This window comes from Lissotriton helveticus, chromosome 5_1 (genome assembly GCF_964261635.1).
Source record: "Lissotriton helveticus chromosome 5_1, aLisHel1.1, whole genome shotgun sequence".
In the NCBI taxonomy this organism is placed as follows: Eukaryota; Metazoa; Chordata; class Amphibia; order Caudata; family Salamandridae; genus Lissotriton; species Lissotriton helveticus.
Window position 1 is genome coordinate 341,573,332 of NC_136065.1, and position 23,556 is coordinate 341,596,887.

At 48.2% G+C, this 23,556-nt stretch overlaps 1 protein-coding gene across 1 annotated transcript in view; it reads right to left on the reverse strand.

Moving 5' to 3' along the window:
- Positions 1–23,556, reverse strand: part of CFAP74 (cilia and flagella associated protein 74) — a 1,328,338-nt gene that overhangs the window by 1,025,992 nt on the left and 278,790 nt on the right. The window contains exons 10-11 of the mRNA XM_078642456.1: positions 18,739–18,841; positions 16,696–16,853 (exon numbers count right to left, since the gene is read on the reverse strand). Coding sequence (XP_078498582.1) covers positions 16,696–16,853; positions 18,739–18,841 — 261 coding nt within the window. The remainder of the gene's footprint in view (positions 1–16,695; positions 16,854–18,738; positions 18,842–23,556) is intronic.

Consider the following 23,556-nt stretch of genomic DNA (forward strand, 5'->3'; position numbering starts at 1 on the left):
GACCACCCGCCGACCCGACCGACCCCGACACCGCCGCGCCCAACCTCAAACAATGGATCAACGACTGCGCCAACACCCTCGCCCCTCTCAAGACCTCCGCAACCAACCACACCATCAAGAAAGCCGCCTGGTTCACCAAAGACCTCCAAGCGCACCTGTCGGAAGCTAGAGAAGAAATGGCTCCACGACCGAACACCAAACAGCTACACAGCACACAAGAGCGCCACCCGCAAACACCACCAACTCATCAGGACCACCAAGAGGAGCGCCTTCAAGCACCGCCTTGACAACAACGCACCCAACTCCAAAGAGCTCTTCAGCATCGTGAAAGAACTCTCCAACCCCAGCTCCAACACCAACGACATCCCACCATCACAAGACCTGTGCGACTCCCTGGCCACCTTCTTTCACCGCAAGATCACCGACATCCACGACAGCTTCAACTCCGAGACCCCCGCACCCACCATCGAGCCCAGCCCCCCCGCGACCACCACCCGCACCAGCCGCCTGACCGCCTGGTCCAACGTCAGCGACGAAGACAACCTCAAAACCATGAACTCCATCAACTCTGGATCCCCATCCGACCCCTGCCCTCACCACATCTTCAACAAAGCCAGCACAACCATCGCGCCCCACCTCCGGAAAACTATCAACAGCTCCTTTGAGACAGCAACCTTCCCGGAAAGCTGGAAGCACGCCGAGATCAACGCCCTTCTGAAGAAACCCAAGGTGTACCCCAAGGACCTCAAGAACTTCCGGCCCATCTCGCTGCTCTCGTTCCCGGCGAAAGAGACAGAGAAGATTGTCAACAAACAGCTAACCTGCTACCTCGAAGACAACAACATCCTGGACCCTTCCCAATTCGGTTTTCGCAGCAATCACAGCACCGAGACCGCCCTCATCGCCGCCTCTGACGACATTAGGGCCCTAATGGACAAAGGAGAAACAGCTGCCCTCATCCTCCTGGACCTATCAGCAGCCTTTGACACAGTCTGCCACCGCACCCTATCAGCACGCCTCCATGACGCCGGAATTCAAGAGAAGGCCCTGGCCTGGACCACATCCTTCCTCTCCAGCAGAACCCAGAGTGTCCGCCTGCCACCTTTTTGCTCAAAAACCACTGAGATCATCTGCGGCGTCGCACAGGGATCCTCCCTCAGCCTGACGCTGTTAAGTATCTACATGGCACCGCTCACCCACGACGCTCGTCAACACAACCTCAACATCATCTCCTACGCCGACGATACCCAGCTGATCATATCCCTCACCGAAGACCCCCACACCGCCAAAGCCAACCTCCACAGAGGAATGAAGGCCGTAGCCGACTGGATGAAGGACAGCAGACTGAAGCTGAATTCAGACAAGACAAAGGTCCTCATTCTCGGACCCACCCCATCAGCCTGGGACGACTCTTGGTGGCTCACATCGCTAGGCACTGCCCCGGAACCCATAGACCACGCACGCAACCTGGGGGTCATCCTCGACTCCACCCTCTCCATGACCAGGCAAGTCAACGCCGTCTTTGCATCCTGCTCCAACACCCTCCGAATGCTCCATAGGATCTTCAAGTGGATCCCTCCAGACACGAGAAAAACCGTCACCCAGGCCCTCGTCACCAGCAGACTCGACTACGGGAATGCCCTCTACTCAGGAACAACAACCAAGCTCCTGAGACGACTACAACGAATCCAGAATGCCTCGGCACGTCTGATCCTCAAAGTCCCTCGACACAGCCACATCACACCCCACCTGAGAGGCCTGCACTGGCTCCCCGTCAACAAGAGGATCACCTTCAAACTCCTCATCCACGCACACAAAGCACTGCACAACACCGGACCTATATACCTCAACAACCGTCTCAGCTTCCACATCCCCACCCGAAGCCTTCGTTCAGCCAACCTTGCCCTCGCCACAGTTCCTCTTGTCCAGAAAACCACCGCCGGCGGCAGATCCTTCTCCTACCTCGCCGCCAAGACCTGGAACGCTCTCCCTACCAGCCTACGACAGACTCAGGACCTGCTGGCCTTCAGAAGGCTTCTCATGACCTGGCTCTTCGATCAGTAGCGGCCCCCTCCCTAGCGCCTTGAGACCCTCACGGGTATGTAGCGCGCTCTAGAAATGCATTGATCGATTGATTGATTGATCTACACACTCACTCTTACTTTAACACTATCATATACCTCTTTTTTCTCACATTCCCTTTTCCCTCTTCTTCCCCTTCCCTTTCCCTTTTCTCTTCCTTTTCTTTTTCTTTCTTTTCTCTATTCTCATAAAAATAAATACTATCTATATATATAAGAATATTTATTGATATAGTACCTAATTGTTCCATTTAACTTCCTACATAAGGGTATATGTCCTTATTATATTTCTCTTTACATGTGTTGTTTTACTTCCTTATGTTATTGTACCTGCTGTACTGTTTTTTTTATTCAATAAAAATTATTTTTAAAAAAGAATATGAGGCCTGCAAGTTTCACATCACACCAACAGCAGTCACTAAATCTGTGGACTGCGTGCTCAGCGAGGATGAGGGAATGCCTGACTGGAGTGAAAAGTCAAGTGAGTTCCATTAAAGGGCCCAATCAGAGTAGAGACACTGGCATTCCAGAACGTTGCTTTATTTGATGAGGTCAGCTTGGACTCGGAGACCTGCTGTGACGACATTCACCGAATGGCAGATTTAAAGGGACCCACACTTCCTCTGCCCCGTGAGCGGAAGTCTGGCCGAACATCAGATCGTAGACATCTTGGGAAGGATCCCCTGTGTATGGATGCAACCAGGGCATGAACAGAAGCATATTATTCAGCTACAGGAACAAAAGCAAGCAGTCTCACAGAGGATGTGTAACGCAGCGGGAAACCATTAAAAGATGCAAATCCCGTGGAGATCTCCTCTCGTCGTCTTGGCTCCAAAAGTTGCCTCGCTGCATTACTGGGGGACTCTTGCTAAGGGTACATGTTTCCTGCACGGAGTGTCAGGGAAATAGCATGTGTCTGCCCAGATACCCTGCTCCAAATCTCCTTTAAATGCACGAAACTATTTGGGTCGTTGCCAACCCCACCCCAGCATACGTGGAGTCAGCACTGTGAGCCCCTCCCCCAAACCTTGCCAGGGCAACTGAGGAAAGCAATCCCTGAAACACAATTTCCACTGAAGATGCGCATGACTACAACATACACCCCCTCCACCCCATGCTATGGGAGTTAAAGTGGTTTCTCCACATCTGTGATCACATATGGGTTCTGGTGTCATTCTTATGCACCTGGGACTCTGGCCTCTCGAGCGAACCTTATCCGAGACTTCAGCACCCACAGGAGAGGAGATATGGGTGATTGTATGTGCTGCTCTCGTTGGCAGGTACCGGAAAGGATTCAATGACCAGGTTTTCTGTGGCACCGCAACCGATGCATTGTAAGCTTCGTATTTAGAAGGCACCAGTGGGCTAAATTGTGAAATCTAAGCTCCCACCTGTCTCTCTGTATCCCTGTTCGTGAAATGTCCTCTTAACCTTACTGCTTATTTCTCTGGTCGCTCCAATTTACAGTACGAGTGATATATGCGGATAAGGTGTATAGTCCAGTTTACATACATAGACTTCTGCTTAAATTAATGTCCACTTTGTCTTTCATTAACTAATTTACTAGAAAGGCCATCATTTTAACGGAACAAAAAAGCACCTCAAATTATCGAAGTAAAAGCTAAATATAACACAGAGTGTAATTGTAACGCACGCGCTTACTCCTTGGAGCATTTTGGCGCTGTATAACAGATGTTTATGGTTACTACTGAACGGTACTTATTTTATCGATCTCCGAAGGATGAAAGGCTCAGTGGACCCATAAGGATTTAAACAGGCTACTATAATTGCAACCACAGGCTGCAGGTTGTGTGACAGTATACCGAAGGCAAAAATATTGTGTCAAAAACATTGAATACCAAAATATCGAGAAGATAAGGGTGTACAGGTAAGGATAGGTGTGCCATTCTTAGCTCCAAATCTACGTACCCTGAAAATAAATAAATATATATATCATTAAGGTACATATATGAGGAGTATATAAACTTACGAGGGGCGTGGCTTGGAGCCGACGATAGCGGCCGCGCTAATCGCGAGCTCCGTAGCTGAGCCCTTAAAAATCCTGATATACCGCTGGACCAGTATCTCCACCCCGACGGATCGATAGGGGAAGGGGTCGTGCTTCTACTGGTAGCAATTTGGGAACAAGACCTGCCCCAGACTTCTGGTACCGGCCGTCTGAAAGTTGGCCGGTGCGGAGGACGGAGCGGCCCAAGATGGCGACCTTGGCACAGAAACGAAACTGAGAATGCTGTGGTCCGGCTGCCCGGCTGAGCCCGGTGGAGGGCCTAGGGCGGAGGCGGCTCGAGTGGTGCTGGTGTCTGAACACCCAGAGAGTGACTACTGAGGATTAGTCGAGAAGCACTGAGAACCCCGGAACAACAGAGCCTAATCATGATCAAGCCAAAGGGGAAGAAGGACGGAACTCCACTGATGGCGGAAGGAGATGGGTCGGGTCGGGAAGAGTGAGACGACCCCGAGCAGAGTGGAGATCCCCATCTACAGCGCCAACTGGACAGAATCCTGGCGGTGATAGGGGACTCTCAGCGGCGCTACAGCAGGACATAGCACAGGTGGCGACGGGACTGGGCCTCTTATGTGCCGATCATGGAAAGTTGGCGGGCAGGGTCAAGTCGGTGGAAGGAGTGCTCCATGATATTGAGCCTCAGCAGAATGACCTTAAGGCCGCAATGGCGAATGTGTTGGACCGAGTGGGCGCTCTGGAAAAGCGGGCTGAGGATGCCGAAGGGCGTAATCGTCGAAACAACATCCGTGTGGTGGGCCTACCGGAAAAAGCGGAAGGGACAGACATGCTGCAGTACCTTGAGACTTGGCTCAAGACGGTGGTGGCACCCGAGGGCCTCTCTAATTTCTATACTCTGGAACGGGCACATCGGGTCCCGGCCCGACCGCCCCAACAGGGCTGACCCCCGAGACCGGTGGTGGCGCGGCTGTTGCATTTCCAGGATAGGGACTTATTGCTACAGAAAGCACGGGTCGACGGTCCCTATTATGTGGGGAACAGTAAGGTCAACCTATTCCCAGACTACACGTATGAAACGCAACGCCGGCGGGCCTCCTTCCTGGCCATTAAGAGGGAATTGCGGACTGAGGGTCTACAATACTCCTTATTGTTCCCAGCCAGATTGAGGGTAATTGTGGACGGTAAGACGTACTTTTATGACTCTCCGGATGAGGCCTGTGCTTGGCTGGAGTTGTACAGAGCCGGGAAGGATGGCGGCGACCAGGACCTGCAGCAGCGGGAGAAACAATTGCCTCAGAGAAAATCGAGGAGGCTTCGCAGCCGACAGAGGGGCCTGAGGAGACCCTCGCCGAAGCAGGCGGAAGCGGGAACGTCGAGGAGTGTTGGAGGTGGCCTCAAACCTTTTGGGGGCGAAAGGGACAGGGACTCCGGTGGGCTCCGATTCGGAGAAAGATGGTGACCGCACCGATACTGAACATTCTGAGGTAGACAGTGTGCGCCTGCCGACTGTTACCCCATCAACAGCAGATGGCATGATGGATGAGAGCTGAAGTGGCTACTGGACTATGATGGCGATGAGGCCGCAGAACACTTCCAGTAGTGGGTCCTGTTCGGAGACTTTCGGGGGAGGCGGGATCGTTCAGTTTTTCATTTATCTGGGGCTCGTATTGAGGCGAGAGTTGTGCAGAAGACTGGGCGGCGGCCCGTTGGCACCCGGTCCCCTGCAATGCCCTTATGGCGTGCTCACAGCGGCTGTTGGTGGGCTTAGGAGTGTGTTGAAGAGTGTATTGGTTTGGATGGGAACTAGAGGCGCGTTACTCGGTCCTGTTCTGGGGGGAGGGGAGGAAGGGTTTTTGGGGACTGTTGTTGGGGGGGGGGTTGTTGTCCGGTGTGGAAACGTGGAGGTGCTTTGGGATGAGATTACTACTGAGGGGGAATGGGAGATAACGCTGATTTATGATGTATTACCTGGAATGTGAGGGCCCTACACACCATGACACGATGCCACAAGATTCATGCGTATTTGGTCCGCAGGGGGGTTCACATAGCGATGCTCCAGGAGACCCACTTAACTAAAGAGGAGGGTATAGCACTGCAGAGGAGGTGGCGGGGGCTAGTATATAACACCACATACTCAGCGTTTGCGAGAGGGACTTTGATATGGGGACGAGCTGGGGTCCCTTTCCAGCTTACTCGGCAGACGAATGACCCTGCAGGTAGGTTCGTGGCTATAGAGGGTGACTTAGGGGCAAGGAGGTGGCATTCTGCAGTCTATATGCACCCAATATAGATCAGTTAAGTTTCCCGACACATCTGTCTGGTGCGCTGGGGTCCTACCTTGCGAGCACCCAGATAATTGGTGGAGATTTCAACTCCATAACAGACGTGACGCTCGACAGGTCGCACCCGCCACTGGCTGACTCCCCTATACATAGATTGATTAAAGGCAGGTTGGATTGGCAAACTAGGTGGAACTTGGTGGATGCCTGGCGGGTGCAGCACCCGAATGATCGTGATTATTCTTTTCACTCTGGGATGCATGATTTACATGTCCGGCTGGATGCAGTGCTGTGCTCCCCAATGGTGTTGCCCTGTGTGATACGGACTGAGTATCTAGCTAGGACACTCTCTGATCATAACCCGCTATTATTTACGTTGCGTTGGATGACTGGGGTGTCGTGTATCCCCACATGGAGGCTCCGCCCTGAGACGCTGGAGGACCCGATTTTTCAGAGTGCAGTGAGTGAGGGGATCACCCAGTATTTTGCAGAAAACACTGGCTCGGCCTCCACGGGGGCGATAGAGTGGGACGCTTTCAAGGTGGTGGTCAGGGGAATGTGCATAGAGAAGCATGCAGGAGTGCGTAGGGTACTTCTCCAGGACCTGGAACGAGCGGAGACTAAATTACGTAAGGCAGAGTTGGCGCCGCCTGCTCACCCTGAGCTACAGGAGTCGGTTAAGGCAGCGAAGGAAGAGGTTGCTGCGGAAGTAGAAAGGTTGCGCTGCTTTGATTATAGGGCCTATACTACCAGAGTGCATGCGGAGGGTGACAGGGCAGGGACGCTGCTGGCCTGGCTGGCCAGCCCGACCAAACGGGGCTCCTCTAGTTTGGCGCTGATTGATGATGACGGGGAGTTGGTGTACACCTAGAATGGGATTCTACAGCGTTTTCTGAGCTACTATGAAGGACTCTATGAGAGTTCGCTTGTGGCGGGAGAACTGGAAATCGGTAGTTTTCTGGGGGGCATATCACTCCCGGGGTTGGAACCGGAACAGCCGACTGCCGGGATATAGAATTGAGCGAAATCAGAGGTGCAATTAAGCGCATGGCCAGGATTAAAATGCCGGGAGTTGATGGGATACCGATAGAGTTTTATTTGACATTTATTGATATATTGGCGCCCAAACTCCTGGAAGTCTATAGGGAAGCAAAGAAACTGGACCGGCTACCTGCTTCGATGCGTGATGCCTTAGTGATTCCCCTCTTGAAACCGGGGCGGGAGGGGATGAATCCTGCCTCATACCGCCCATTGTCGATGCTGACCACTGATTATAAAATCCTGAGCGGTATCTTGGCGGCCCGACTGTTACAGCATATGACCACGTTGATCCACGAGGATCAGGCTGGTTTCATCCCAACGAGGAACACGTCAACGAACATCAGGAGGTTGGTGCGGTTGCTGGAGGAGGCTCAACCGGAGGCCCCTCAGCCAATGGTGTTGTCAGTGGATATTGAAAAGGCTTTCGATAGCTTAGAATGGTCTTATTTATATGCTACGATGGTGCGATTCGGTCTCGGGCTGATTTTCTCGGTTGGACGAAAGTGCTCTATGCGTCGGCTGTAGCTAGGGTGCGTATTGGTTCGTTGATCTCCTCACAGTAACCGGTGAATTGGGGCACACGACAGGGATGTTCGTTGTCACCGCTGTTGTTCGCCTTGGCTGTAGAGCCATTGGCGGTGAAGGTCCGTTTGGGGGACCACTCTGGCAGCTGTGGTGTAGAGGTGATCGGCAGTACATATCCTTGTATGCTGATGACCTATTGTTGTTCCTTGATAATGCTGGTGAGGCGTTGACGAGAGCGGGGACCTTGCTATTGGGTTTCGGTGACATCTCGGGATTGCGAGTGAATTGGTCGAAAACATGTTTTTTCCCGTTGAGGCAGGGAGAGCCTCAACCAATTACCGATAGAGAGGTGAGGTGGGAGCCCAATTGTATGAGATATCTGGCGGTGCATGTATACCACACAGCAGTAGATATGTTGGAAGGCAATGTGGGACGTGGCTTGCGGGCGTTGAAGAGCAGCATGGCCTTTTGGGCCACGCTCCCCCTGTCGGTGACGGGGCGTGTGGCGCTTTTGAAAATGGTTGCGCTCCCTCGGCTACTTTATTTCTTCAGGAGTCTTCCGGTGTGGATCCCGTGCTCGAAGTTTCAGTTGTTGAAATCGCTTATAGTAGGTTTCCTATGGGGAACGGGCAGACGACGGGTCGCGCTGGCGACGCTCATTAGGCCCAAGGCTGAAGTTGGTCTAGCAGTCCCGGACTTTGAGTTGTACTATTTGGCGGCCCAGCTTCAGGTTTTAACGCAAGCAGTGGCAATAGAGTTCAGGGGCCCAGAACAGCGGAGAGGCAGGGGCATACTGCGCCATGTGCTCTCCTTTATAGTGCTGCAACAGAAACTGGATCTTAAGTGCCTTTTTATGGAGGAAAATACACTGCGGTTGTGCTGGAATTGTTCGCAGCGCAGGGCGGGAGTATTACACCCGTATGCGCCTGAGATCCCGTTGGGAATGGTGACCGCGCTCCCGCACGGCGGTGATTGGACACCTCTGCTGGAATTGGAGGATGCAGGGATCCATTTATTAGGAGACTTATATGAGGATGGGGCCCTGTTGTCTTATCAGGCGTTGCAGGAGAGGTTTGATCTGCCAAGAGGCGGGTTTTTGTTACATGCGGCGCTTATCAGAGCGCTCCAGGTACATTGGCGGGAGGGGCTCGCGGAACCTAGGACGACTTTGGCGTGCCTATATACAATGATGGCCGCCGGGACCTTTAAGGCGGTCACGTGTCTTTAATCCAGGATGATTAGTGAGAGTTTGGTGCCCTTGGATGTATTGAGGGAGCATTGGGAAGTTGATGTAGGGAAGCCTATCCCCGCCCCGGCCTGGTCTCAAATCATGCGCAGAGCTTGGAAGGGAACTAGGAACGCGAGATTCCAACTGGTACACTTTTACATTCTTCATAGGGCCTATTTGACGCCAGGGAAGATTCAAAAGTATTTCCAGGTACAGGAAGCGGCGTGCCCTCGCTGTGCGCTGGCGGGTGCAGACCTGCTGCATATGCTGTGGTCTTGCCCCAGGATGGGGGATTATTGAAAGGAGGTGGGTGAGACGCTGAATGCTATCACGGAGCGACAATTGACCTTTGATGTAGCCGCTAGTGTCCTGCATTGGTTCCCACACACACCGAAAACTAAAATTACTAGCAAATTTATAGATATGGGGCTCTTACTGGCAAAACGTGAAATAACAAAACGATGGAAGGTGACGGTGGGTCCCAGCAGCGGGAAGTGGAGAGCAGAGTTTGTAAAGTGGGAGGTTGGGGAGAGTACGCTTCGATATCAACAGGCCCGGAGGCAGAACAATGATAAAGTGCTGGAGGCAGCCACGGCATGGGAGACACTGGTGCAGGCATGGCAGGATTATCAGGCAGGGGAAGAGTGAGGAGAGATTGCAGGAGTGGTGGGTTACCCGAACTAGGACAGGTATGGCTAGAAGAAGTTCCGTAGGCTCCGTAGTACAGTACACTCCGGCGACATGGGTAGGAGGGGGGGTTTCACTGCACATGGTGGGGGGAGTTGGGATTGCTAGTAGTATTGGGTTGTCTCTATTGTCGACAATATTAAAATGTAGTGCGGATACCATGATGTTATGTACAGAGGATGATGGGGTTAATTCATGTAACCACGATGGCACTAGACACCCAATTGGTGGATATCATGTGTATGTATGATGTGTATACAAAACCCAATAAACTACGTTTAAAAATGAGGAGTATATAAACTTACTTTCTTGATCCTTAGAATTTTTGCAGACAATATTGTGATTCCACAGTACTCAGTAGCGTAGTAGACATTCTGTTGGAATACTGTCCACTTATCCATAGAGCTTGGAACATTTGGAGGGGAATGTTTAATGGGCAAACATTACAAAGTTGAGGGTGATACTATTTGAAACTTTGGCCTCTCCAGTAAGACAGTGAGTGGAAGTGTATTATCTTTTCCGAGTCAAAAAAGGAAGTCTGCGGGTCTTGGCACGTGTTGCTGCTAAGACTCCAGACTCCTCTGACAAAGAGGAATAAACAGTCACCTAGTGGTCGTGATGTCAGTCACTATCGATGTTTGACAGACTGCAAGGGTTCCTGCCTGTGACTGTGGCTGTCCATCACAAGCACATTCCATAGATTCTTGTTTTGTACTGGGAAGTTCTCCACAACATATTAAAACACAGAAAGTACGTAAATGATGAAAAACTATTTAGTTGTAGCAATAAATGTTCAGATATTTTGTATACAGTATTTTCAAACTTCCTGTTGAGAATTCAACAGATCACTGATCCACTGGAAGATTCAAATCTATGTCAGGACTGGAGGCGAGGATTATGCCTTCTCGCATCACTTTATTAACAGCAGCCAATTTAACACAAGACTACATTTCTCATGAACCCTAGGGAAATCTACAGTCCAAAAAATGTCCAATTAGGAACAGCCCTGGATCCTCCAATCAGGTCACTCAAGCGTCCACATAGTCTGCCCTCACTGGCCCTTCATCCTCTTTCTTCGCTGCTGTGCAGCCGAGATAAGTGTTTGTTTCTTTACTTTGTGAACCTTCTTACTAGCTTTGCTATGTACTTTGTATAATTGTGTACTTTGTTTAATTGCAGAAGTTTTTGGTTAATGGTTCCCACACACTTTTTTCGCGTGTTATAATGCGGCTTTAGCAATGCCGTCGAGTGCTGTTTCTGATTCTTGGTAATATTCAGTTTCTTGTGAGGCGTTGCGACGAGTTTTACCCTTGGTAACCGTTTAAGGGTTCACCGCTGCCTCCGCTTACAGCGGTGCTTCTGTTTATCGGGCCGAAGTGCCTCGTCCTTGGTAAATTGAGCTGCGGGAGCGTTCACACTCCTATGCGGCTCGTCTGGTGCGCTCGCCGACCTCCCGCCGTCAGGGGGCATGAGAGGCTGTGGAATACCGTGCACGCATTCAAATCCTGAAGGGTTTGTGTGACGCGCCGTAGTTGGAAGTGAGCACTGGCCTAAGGAGACGCCTCGTTAAGCTGTACGCGATCGAGCCTGTCAGTTCTGAGGCCAATCCGCGATTCCATGCTCTGCTGTCAGGCACTTGCGGCAGAATCGCTATTTTCATTTCCACTCCCCCTGGGTCTGTATTGAGCGTTTTAACGCTTTTAGGGCACGTTCCCAGGCCAGATTGATTATTTCATTATCTGATAGAATATATTTGGAAAGCACCAGACACCCGTGCCCAGGGTTCGCCTTCCTTTCAGTAAAAGCAAGTTTGTTTCCTCGCCCTTGAGTGCAGGCTGATACCCAGCCCTAACTTAAAATCAGTCAGGTCTGTCGCACAGACTTTGCAACTAAAACTCATCAGTATTAATAATTGTTTTCTTCTCATAGTACCCTTGTAAGATGGAACTGGACTATCAGGATGACTCCTAGGGAGGGGAAATCACCCTGACTGACCTCCCTTGACGACGATGAGTTCTATGAAGTTTGGACGCTTTAATTTATAGGGCAGTGGGTGAAGCTATGTTTCCCCTAGAGGAGAGGTTGACGTGCAAAATTGACCAAGCGCTGGCGCAACTAACTAATCTCCCTATGGCTCCTGCCCCTCAAATTGCTCCTCCAGTAACTCCTTTGATGTCAGACCCTACACCCCCTCCTGCTAAAGGCGGGTGCAACTCAGGGATGGACCGCAGTGCCTTCTATAGGCTTAAACAAGCTTTTTTGGCTACACAGCAAGATTTGCCACTAGGGGACGATCTGTCTTCTCCTCAGGATGACGCAGGGAACAAGGTTGATGAGCCCGGTCTTTCTAGGCCTGGTCTCTATTCCCAACCTCAAGACGCTTCAGATATGTTCGATCCAGACAACATCATTCACCCCCACTCTTTTGACTGGGCCCCAGCTTATTACGTTGCCAGTTACATGGTAATGCGCATCAGGAAACCCTTAGAAAAAGAGGCACGTAACTGCCTCGGGGCAGAATGCCCGCAGCCTTCCCTGGAAGGTAAAGTCAGCCTTACCCCTGAGATTGATGCCCGCATGGCAACCTTTTTACAGAAGTTTATGAGGGATCCCAAAAAAGGGATTAGCAGATCCTGGCGTGCTTGTCAGGACAAACTCCTGGACATCTTAGGCCCTCTTACGAAGATCTTAAACATGGCCAAGGAAGCCAAGTCGTCAGTTTCCCTCATCTCCCCATAATCCCTCTCCGGGTGGGCACAGAGAGCCATTGTGTTCCTGGGCAACGCTAATTGTGCCCTTTGCACAGAACGACGTCGCTCTTTGCTCATTCAAGTTGTTCCTAAGCTTGGGGATCTTGCAGATTCAAAAGCTGGAGCAGTGGCTCAAGGAGGTCTTTTTGGAGACCCTTTCGGTAAGGAATTGGGTAATTTTGTAAATACTTTTACCTTCCTCGACAAAGCGCAGACCACCAGCTAAAAGGTTTTCCCCCCGGTTTTCTGAGGGGCCGGTCATGGTAGGGGCCGCTAGACCGGCAGCGCTTTCAACTAACAGCCAAGAGGGCAAGGCTCCAAGCAAGGCCAATATCAGGACCAGTTCAATTTTGGCAACTTCTACCCCGACAAGAGGTCGCCGCGGCAAAGGCAGGGGTTATCGAGGAGTTGCAGCCTCTTCTAATGCGGGTGAGTGTCCTCCCTTCTTCCCAGTTAAAAATAGGGGGGAGGCTGGGGATTTTTTCCAGACATGGACTTCTGTCACAGCGGACCTGTGGGTTTTACAAACCCTTCACGGTTTCCACATAGAATATATGGAGATCCAATCCAACGGGTTAGGCCCGTCCCATCCAGTTTTCCCAACAGGACATCTCCTTGGTAATCACAGAGGTCGAATCTCTCTTAGCCAAATGGGTGGTTGTTACCTCTTCTCCTCATCCCAGGGGTTCCGTCAGCAACATTTTGTTGGTGGACAAAACAGATGGGGGCAATTGTCCGGTCATCAATCTAAGCAAGTTCAACAAGTGACTAGTCTATCGCCACTTCAAGATGGATGGAATCCATCTTCTCAGAAAAGTTTTATGTCCTTCAGATTGGATTGTTCGTCTGGATGTGATGGACGCCAATCTGGTTACTCCAGTTTTTCCTCCCCAACAGCAATTCCTCCAGTTCCTCTGGCAAGGGCAGATGTACGAGTTTGCATCTCTCCCGTTCTGCCTTTCCTCGGCCCTTGGTGTTTCACCAAGATACTCAAACCGGTGGTGGAGTGTCTGCGAGCTCGGGGCATACGAATGATTGTCTACCTGGACGATCTGCTCCTAATGGATGCGTGTACTCTCCAACTTCAAAGACATCTTCAGATGACGGTGAACCTTCTTCAGAGTCTGGGTTTTGTTGTCAATGAAACAAAGTCGCTTCTCTCCCCTTCACAATCTCTGATGTTTCTGGGCTTCGTGATAGACTCCGCGTCCTCCAGGCTCAGCCTCCCAACCAGGAAGATCTCAAAGATTCATCACAAATTGCGACGGGCCCTCGCCAAACACCAAGTATCCCTCCGGGATCTCACTCGAATAGTAGGGATTCTCTCAGCCTCCATCCAGGCAATTTTTCCAAGACCCCCTCATTATCGCGCTTTACAATGTCTCAAAGCACTCTGTCTGCGAAAGGGTTGTCCCTACTCCCACAAGGTGGACCTTTCCGAGGAAACTCATAGAAGCCTGGAACGCCGAAGCACTTTTTGGTTCCGCTTTGGACTTAATAATAGAGGCAGACGCCAGCACAGTAGGTTGGGGAGCCAGGTGTGGCGATTTTTCTACAGGAGGGTTGTGGTCTCCAGAGAACGGAGATTACATATTAACTGTCTAGAACTCCTGGCAGGCTCCTTCGCAATTCGCTGCTGGACGAGAGAATCCATTCAGTCATCAGTTCTTCTAAAAATGGACAACATATCTGCGGTCCGTTATATCCACCATTTGGGGGGGACCACAGTCCAAGGCCTTCTCCAATATGGCCGCAGGTTTCTGGCAATACTGTCTGGACCATCAGTCTGTCTGGACCAACTTGGTGGCGGATTTTCAATCCCGCAATTTCAGAGATTCAAGTCTGTGAAAACTAGACCCGGACATTTTTCAGAGGTTGAATGACCTTTGTGGTCCTTTTTCAATAGATCTGTTTGCCTCAAGGCTCGAACCACCAGCTCCCTCAGTTTTGCAGCTGGAGACTGGACCCACAGGCAGTGTCCACTGATGCCTTTCTCCAGAATTGGAGCCAGGAGTCTGGATACGCCTTCCTTCCCTTTGCGATGATCACAAGGGTCATGCTGCAGATCAGGAGGCAGAGGGCGGAGATGGTGATTCTCACCCCCCTTTGGAGATCTCAAGTGTGGTTTCCAGTTCTACAGGAACTTTCCAGGGTTTCTCCAATCGTACTTCCCCTCTTTCAGAATCTTCTTCTCAATCCCGATCGAGTTCCTCACCCCCTAGTTCTGGAAAACTCGTTACAGCTAGTGGCGTGGAGGATTATCGGCGACGATGGGAGGTCCCGGGCCTTTTGACAAAGGCTGAGGAGCTCATGTCTAAGGCATGAGCAGTCAGTACTGTCAAATGCTACAGGTCTGCTTGGGGCAGATGGTCCCGTTGGTGTATGCGACGGAGTCTCAATCCCCTGGGCACGGATATAGTGTACATCCTTAACTTTTTTGCCCACATATCTACTAGTGGTCTAGCTTACAGGTCAATTAACACTTTATGTTCAGCTATCTCAGCAGGACATCTGTCACTTAATAATTCTCCAATCAGGGAACACCCTCTTGTTTGCAAGCTTCTTTGCAGCATTAGACTTTCCTTGCCTCCAGAACCTCGGTATTCGGCCTTATGGGATGTGAACCAGGTTCTTAACTTATTTTTATCTTGGCCACCTAACCGTTTTTTGGCACGGAAAGAACTGTCAGCTAAACTAACGATGCTACTCTGCCTTATTCCTTGCAGTCGCGTGTCGGATGTTAGAGCTCTGGATATCACTTCTAGGATGTTTACTCCAACTGGAGTGACCTTTACTTTGCATAGGAGAACTAAGTGTCATACAAGAGTGATCTCTTATGCGGAATTCCCGGACTCCCCTAAGTTGTGTGTGGTCCACTGCTTGAAAGCTTATGAAGGGATGACAGAATAATTGAGACCGCCAGCGAATCACCAACTTCTTATTGCTCTTCGCAAACAATTTAAGTCAGTATCTTCTCCCACCATAGCCAGATGGGTTTGGTGGGTAATACAGGAAGCAGGTATAAGTTTCACGGACTTCGGAGCTCACTCAGCTTGAGGAGCAATGGCCTTAAAAGCATTTGGCTTGGGTGCCCATTTGGAGGATATCCTCAACGCGGCGAAATGGTCTTCGGACTCTACCTTTAAAAGGTTCTATTTCAAGCCAGTGCTGGACATAGCTCACCTCATTATGAGCAAGCTTTTAACTAGCATAATCCTTGCCTCCAGTTCTGACATAGAATGAAAGATTTCCTAGCTATCGTAACGGAAAGTTTCAATTCTATTAAGGACTCGGATGCAAGGATTATCCTTGCCCTAGGCTTTGCATGAAGATTTCCCACCCCGTATTGGAGTAAGTCGATCAGTTTTGTCTCTAAAACTGTTGAAGGATTTGATTCCTTTTCATTTTGTTATCAAATAACGAACTTACAGTTTTGATTACAGGCTTGAAGTTTCGTCAGTTAAGTCTAACTGTTCAGAATATTGTTTCATGATCTTGTGTTAAGTGTACCTTAATGTGATATAACTGGCTGAACCATATGCCTATTGGTGAATGACGATATACCTTTGTCCTCGAAGGTTCGGATGCGACTAAACAGGACACATGAGGAGAGATTAACAGCTGACTTTGCGCAAAGAAAGAGGATGATGGGCCAGTGAGGGCAGACTATTTGGATGCTGAAGTGACCTGATTGGAGGATCCAGATCAGTTGCTAATTGGACATTTTTTTGACTACAGATTTCCCTAGGGTTCATGGGAAATGTAGTCTTGTTGTGTTAAATTGGCTGCTGTTAATAAAGTGAAGAGAGAAGGCATAATCGTCGCCTCTGAGTCCTTAATAGAATTGAAACTTTCTGTTACAATAGCTAGGACATTTTTCATTCTAAAGAAGTAACATATCTGTACCATTAGCCGTTCAGGGATGACAGCTTCTATACACTCACGTGCAGAACCTCCCCTTACATCACATGAATCTAAGAATGTCCAGCACTGGAGAGCTGCTGCCGAAGAGATGAGTAGGCTCAAGCGTGATGCAAGGACCCATGCCACTCCGCACCAAGGTGCCTCCTAAGCTTGGCATTTGTGATACCAGGGACAGTCGCCCAAAGTTCGTACTTACTGTTTCTTTTTTTCAAACTCCGCCTGGCGTTTCTGGTGAATCAAGAACTTGGTCACATCTCCACCTTCTGCTAGCACAGCCTCTTTTGCCTGCTCCTCTTGAGTTTTGGCTGCTTTTGCCTTGGCATTGTTCCGTGTCTGTATCACACGTATGTTATCCTGCACATGAAAAGCCGCAAAGTTAAATCCATGCAAATATACATGCTAACAGATGTTAGGGAGAGACTTAAATGCTGGGAAACATGGTGATTTTGCTATAGGCTAGCGCTTCTGAAAGGCAGGTAAGGCTGGTTTAAAGTAAGTCATGTTCTCTCCCAGCTCTGCCAGCCCCATTACAGACTTTCAAAGGTGACAGCCTCTCAGTAATTCTTCCATTTTCCAAATAGTTTAGTTGGATTGCACAGGCAAAAAAAAACTAGAAGACCAGTTATGGTATAGAAGAAGGGTATAAAGCAGGGAGCTGCCTGGGAGGGCTAACACTGCCTCTCTAGGGGCATTCTTAGGTAGGAGTTTTATGCAGGCAGAGTAATGCTTTAAATATATCATTAACCCCTACAATAGCAAGGGACTTTCAATTGGGCTTGAGTATCACAACCATTGCCAACCCCAAGACGGGTAGCCTTGGCAAAAGTGCATTTATTTATTTATTCATTTAATTTATGTATTTTGCAAACATGCAATATGCAAAAAATGGAAAACATAAAAATAAAGAAGAGGGCCAGCAGCCATGGCATTGAAGTGCATTCTTTTGCAGACAGCTGTGCCCATGTGAAGAGGCAAAATGTCGCCTTTCACAGTGTAAGACATCCAGTGGACAAAGTGGGCTGATCCATTGCCACATGCTGGATGCACTGGTGTGAAAAAGCAAAATGAGAAGGACACTTGAGTAGATCAATGGATGAAAACGGTTGACCAAAAGTGCTCACTGATATACTTTTTATGATGAATGTTTGGAAAATATGATGCTGATGAGACAGCTAATGTGTCTAATCCAGACTTAAATGGCCCCCCACCCATGGTTGTGGAGTCCCTCACCAATAGCAAAGTGAGGATGTGCTGGGGAGCAACACACCCTCCAAAGACCACAGCTGAGCATGTATTAGGTGGCAAATTATTGGATCTTTCCAGACGTCTAGTATGAGAAGCTGAATAGAGGTAGACTAGGATATAGGGAAATAGGGAGATGTGCCATTGGACGGGAACAGCTGAATCAGAGACACTGACGGTCAAGTAAGGCCTGATTGGCTCAGCTACATCCCTCTTGGCCTTTCTGTGGCCAAGCCATTTCTCAGATCTCTCACAAATTCCCACTAAGAAAGTGCTTCCAAGTCTTTAAATAAACCGGGTCTTTCAGGTGCTCAGCACCAGCAGTTCTAAAAAGCAGGTGCTGAGACACGTCCTTATCGGGCTATCCATTTTCGGCATCCCCCTCAGGAAGAAAAAATACTTCTTAACTCTGCAGCAGTACGTACCCCTCTTTACTGCCTTTGATGGAACTTTAAAGATGCTTATTATAGTTCTCCACAGTCTCATCATTTCAGAACTAAAGCATGTTCAATATATGCTATAAAACATAGCCATATTTAGTGCTTATATATCTTACACAACTAACACCATTGACAAAGCCAATAGTCCTGGCTTGTTGTTGGGGTAATGTTACCTGTATTACATATCGGGATGCAATGACAGAAGCAAAATACCATTTGGGCGGCACACTAAGCTAAGCACAGGTTTTCAGCTTAAGTGGTTTTAAGCCACACTCTTAATTACATTAGCCACTCCCCTTTGAGAGACCCCCCCAGTTTTTTACTTCCACTTAAAACCCTAAAGGCTCCTTTACAGGGAGGTCAAAAATGAGAAGACTGACATGGTGATGGCAAGGATTCTGTGCATGGTTTACTTCTGATTTTGGTAGGTATAGACCCCACACACTCTTGGGAATCTATAAGGCCTTTTTATTAAACACATCACATGCGATTTCTACAAAAAAGTGTTAGATGTTTATTTAGCATGGCTGCATGGGAGAAATAATCTGGCGTATTACCCTGTTTGACGAGATGCTGTTCTTTAGAGTGAGCACGGCCTGCATCCGCTTCTCCATCTCCTCGCGCGACTTAAGTTCTTCGTTTGCATCTTTCTGCCGCACTCTATCAGAAGAACAGAAATGTGTCATGAATGTTGTCCTCTGGCGAGTGCCCCACAAAACACATACAACCAGCAAGAGATAAAAAAATTGTGTGAGGAGTGGCCACTGTGGCACCTAGGAAGCTCTTGGAGGGCTGGGACGCATCCGGAGATTTGGGACAAGATCTCAGACTCTGAGGAAACCACCACTACATGCAACCCAAGGTGTATGGTTTACGGCAGGGCACAAGTCGGGGGTATACACAGCTACACGGCATCCACCCACTACTTTCACCAGGTGGACACCATCCCCCGTGCAAAGAAGTTGGACCCCACAGAAATATGCTGAGCTAGTCCTGGTGTAATTTTCAGACACCGGGACACGTTCAACAGTGTCTGTATGTTGTCTGTTTTCCATTCTCAGCAGCAACGTGCAGGCAGCGAGGGAGCTTTCTTTTCACCTCCAGCTGGGCCAAATTAAGGGGCCATCAGGCCTCCTTTTATTTGAATATCCTGTCTAGGGGCGGCCTTGGAACTTCACACTTAAATGTAAATGCCACGGAGAGGAAACAAAGGCACACAGCTTTTCATCTCTTCACAGGTACTCAAGAGAGACATGCTTTTGCTTTTTTTCGTTTCCTGTATATGAGAAATGCATGCACTGTAAGAATGTCAGATGTGTTGGACTGTCCCAGAATTTACACCAATAATTTCGAAAGCACAATTTTAGTTCTTTTTTAGTGCTACGCAACCCACGGCAGGGTGTCAGAGCTCTTACGTAACATAAACATTATACATTGACAATACAATAAATCATGTAACGTGTAAATCAATGTACAAGAGGAGTTACATGAGACAGGGTTACAGGGTGTAGGGGTCACATGTCCATCATAGCTGACTGTGCTATATTACAAAGATTACAATTTATGAACTTCAGGTAACAAAAGGAGTAGTCCACTTTACTATCTACATAAAAGAAAAATCTGTCAACTGCATGTTACGTGATGTGCTTTGCAGGAGACACCTTAACCTTATACTACTTTGATTCAAGTTCAAGTTCAAAGTGCTTTATTCGAGTATTACTCATAAAAGCAAGACGTACAAACATATAATAAAAAGCAATTAAATTTACAAAGTCATTTAAGACAAAGCACACATACAATATAAGCATTTTAAAAAATGTAACACCACCAGTGTTAAGCAATTATTAAAATTCTGTCAATCATATATACAGGTGCAAAAAGAACATTTCCATCAAAAATAGCCAGAGGAATAGCAGTCATGATGATATTGTGAGAGCCCTCTAACATCCATAACATTAAAAGTTCTAACCGATGATACATAGAATAATCCTTAACATAAAATAGACAAAGATCTAGCAGTCTCTGGTCAACAATTACAGAGAGTAAACAATAGTTTAGCAATCTCTGAGCTATCATTAAACAGACACAGAGAATAGACATTTGTCTAGCAGTCCGTGGGCAATTTGGTAAAGGGTGGTTTAATTTGCCAACAGTCTCTGCCTTAAGACCCAAGCCCACCCCAAATATTTTGCGATGGCAATATTAATCCATTCTTCAGTAGTGGATTTTGCAATACGCAATGCCACTATACTACTTTTTGTGCCTAGGTTCCTACACATAGGAGCCAACCACACACGCCTTGGAACGGAATATGCTGGGCAACAAAACAAAAAGTGACCTAGAGTTTCGTTTCCTACCCCACAGACTGGGCAAATGGCCATGCCCCCCGATTCCCATTTGGATGTAAATTTGCGAAGAGGGAGCGATCCTGCCCTCAGTTGGAATAACAATTTTCTGTCCATGGGGATTGTGATGTAATCCCAATACTTTTCATAATTGGGATACAACTTAATTTCTAAGAAACTAGTAGTCAAGGTCCCATTGTTGATACTAAGCATGCTCCTATTGGCAACATGTTCCCAGAAAATATTTTTTAGGGCAATCTTAGTGGGAAATAAAGCCCCAGCAGGATCAGTCCATAGGGCATTTAGTCCTAGATTAAACAATACATTTTTCAATGTTTTAAACCATCTGATTTTGTGGTAATGGTCAGATTTAATAACATCAATAAACCCGTCTGCGTAGTGGGAGAGCTCTGGCGTGGTCCAAAGTCTACGCCAGAATAAAATCGGACGTAATTTAGCCTTTTCCGAGATTTCTCTCCTTCCTAATTCATAACGCAGGGGCAAGAGTGGAATGCTCTGCGGGACACCTGTTAGCAACCTGAAGAATTTATTTTCTGATATTTGGAGCTCTTGGAGGTTTTCATTCCCCCAAAGCTCCGCCCCATACAAGGCAGACCCAATCGCTTTTGCCTCGTATATTATCAAAGGCGGTTTAATGGGTTTTGTCAATGATTTCTTATACTCCTTGATGATAATACCAGCTAGCTGCTTGTGCCTCAGTGTAGCAATATTTAGATGTTGTTGCCACTTGTTGTCATTGGAGATAAGAATCCCCAAATAAGTAAAAGATTTTACTAGTTCCAGAGTGCGACCACTCATGGAGATATTTGGTTTAAAATTTCTATGTGGATTAAAAGCCATGAGTTTTGTCTTGGACGCATTCACTTCCAAACCATGGTCGACACAAAACTCATCAAATATTGCCAAGGCCTTTTGCAGACCACTCGGTGTTTTTGATAAAACCAGAGTATCATCGGCGAACATTAAAATAGGGACTTTCACACCTGCCAGAGAAGGGGCATCCACAGCCTGCGCTTGCATGCGGGCAACTACACCATTGATAAAAAGGGTAAACAATGTAGGGGCCATTGAACAACCCTGTCGAACCCCGCGCTCTACGGGAAATTCGGCAGTGTCATTCCCGTACCCTCCCCAACGTATCTTGGCATAGGTGCCCTCATGCAAACGCATAATTAAAGTCAACAGGTCCCCAGGAACACCTAGTGTCTCTAGCACTTCCCACAGTTTAGCCCTAGGTACCAGGTCGAAGGCAGCCCGCAGGTCAACAAATGCTGCATACAAACTACCTCCGCCTAGCACCACGGTCTTCCACTGTATCAGTTGAAAACGGAAGACTTGATCCACAGTGCTGGTTGCCCTGCGAAATCCGGCCTGGAACGGGGATAGAATGTTATTATCCTCAATCCAATCTAACAACCTGTTGACAATTACTCGCCCCACAACCTTCTGGATAGTATCAATTAAACTGATGGGGCGATAGTTACCAGGCTGGGCTCGGTCTCCCTTCTTGAATATAGGAATAATAACAGCACCCCGCCAGGTTACTGGGATGTCTGCACCTCTGCTGATAAAATTTAATAACAGGTAAATGTATTTGCACCATTTATTGATGTCATTCAAGAAGACATCTGCCGGAACCCCGTCAATTCCAGGAGCCCGCCCCCTTCGGACAGTTTTGAGAGCACTAGTAATTTCACTCTGGGAGAAGATGTCCTCCTCTACTGATTGCACGGGCATACACCTTCTGTCTACTGCCTGTTCTCTGCAAGCATACTGATCACCAAAAAACTTAACCCAAGCATCCTGAGGGACATTATTAGAGGTAGCCTCTTCTAATCGATCTTGTCCCCATTTGACTATATGCCAAAATAACCTGGAATCTTTATGGTCACTCGCATTTTTTAAATTATTCCAATGTGCCTCGTCCCAATCCTTTTTCGCTTTTGCTATGCACTGCTTGTATTGCTTCCTGGCTACTCTGATAGCCTCTAGATTTTTATTTTTAATTGCTCCTCCCAGGGATGTTCTTGCCGCCCTACATTCATGATTGTACCATTTTGCTGCTCTATAGGTGCAAGTGCGCCTTTTGTTTGCTGGTTTCAAAAAATGGCATTTAATTTCCTTGAAAAGAGCTTCATGGACATTGCTAACATTGTTTTTATTCAGGGGGTGCGCAACCGCACCCTCGAGAGCCATGATAGCCTTTTCAGTTGCCATACTTATTTTTTCCATGACCAGCTGATCAGTTTTAACAGCAGCCCACCTGAGCCTGCGTAAATCGTTAGTTGGCACAATCAGTGGGGGTAAAGGATCAGCAGAAATACTAGATGCAATAACATCAGACAGGCACAGTTTGTGACGAACACATAAGGGATTGTGGACACTCTCTGGCCTTTCCTTGACCTCCATATCAATTATATATGACCATAGGAACATACTACAAATAACATAATCAATGCGACTCTTGGATCTGCCATTATTAAAAGTCATGGCTGGCACTCTGTCAGACTTAGTACGACCATTCAGAGCCCTTAACCCGTGTTCAAGGCACATAGCATTTAGGCCGAGAACATCCTCAGTCCAACGGGTTATCGGGATTGAATCAAGTGCGGGGATATCCCAGATCTTATCTTCCTCCGCACCTAAATAAGCCTCTCCAGTATCAAGGGGTTCAAAAGTACGATTTAGGTCTCCAGCCAGTATAATGTTGTTCCCAGAGGAGTGAGTTTCTAAGAGACTATACAACGACGATAGGACTGCTGATTTACCTCCACTACCACCCCTAGCATATACATTATAAATATCAATGGAAGGGGAGGAGTCCCTCGTAATTCTAATAAGTTGTATGTCTTTAAGGTTAAGCACCAGATTTTTTACTGCAATCCTCAGGGACTGGCGGACCCATATAGTGAGACCCCCCATCGGTCTCCCTTTGGGGCCCTTGGAAGCCGGTACATAAAAATTCAAGTACCCCAAAGCGAAGACAGGATCACAGGCCCATGTTTCTTG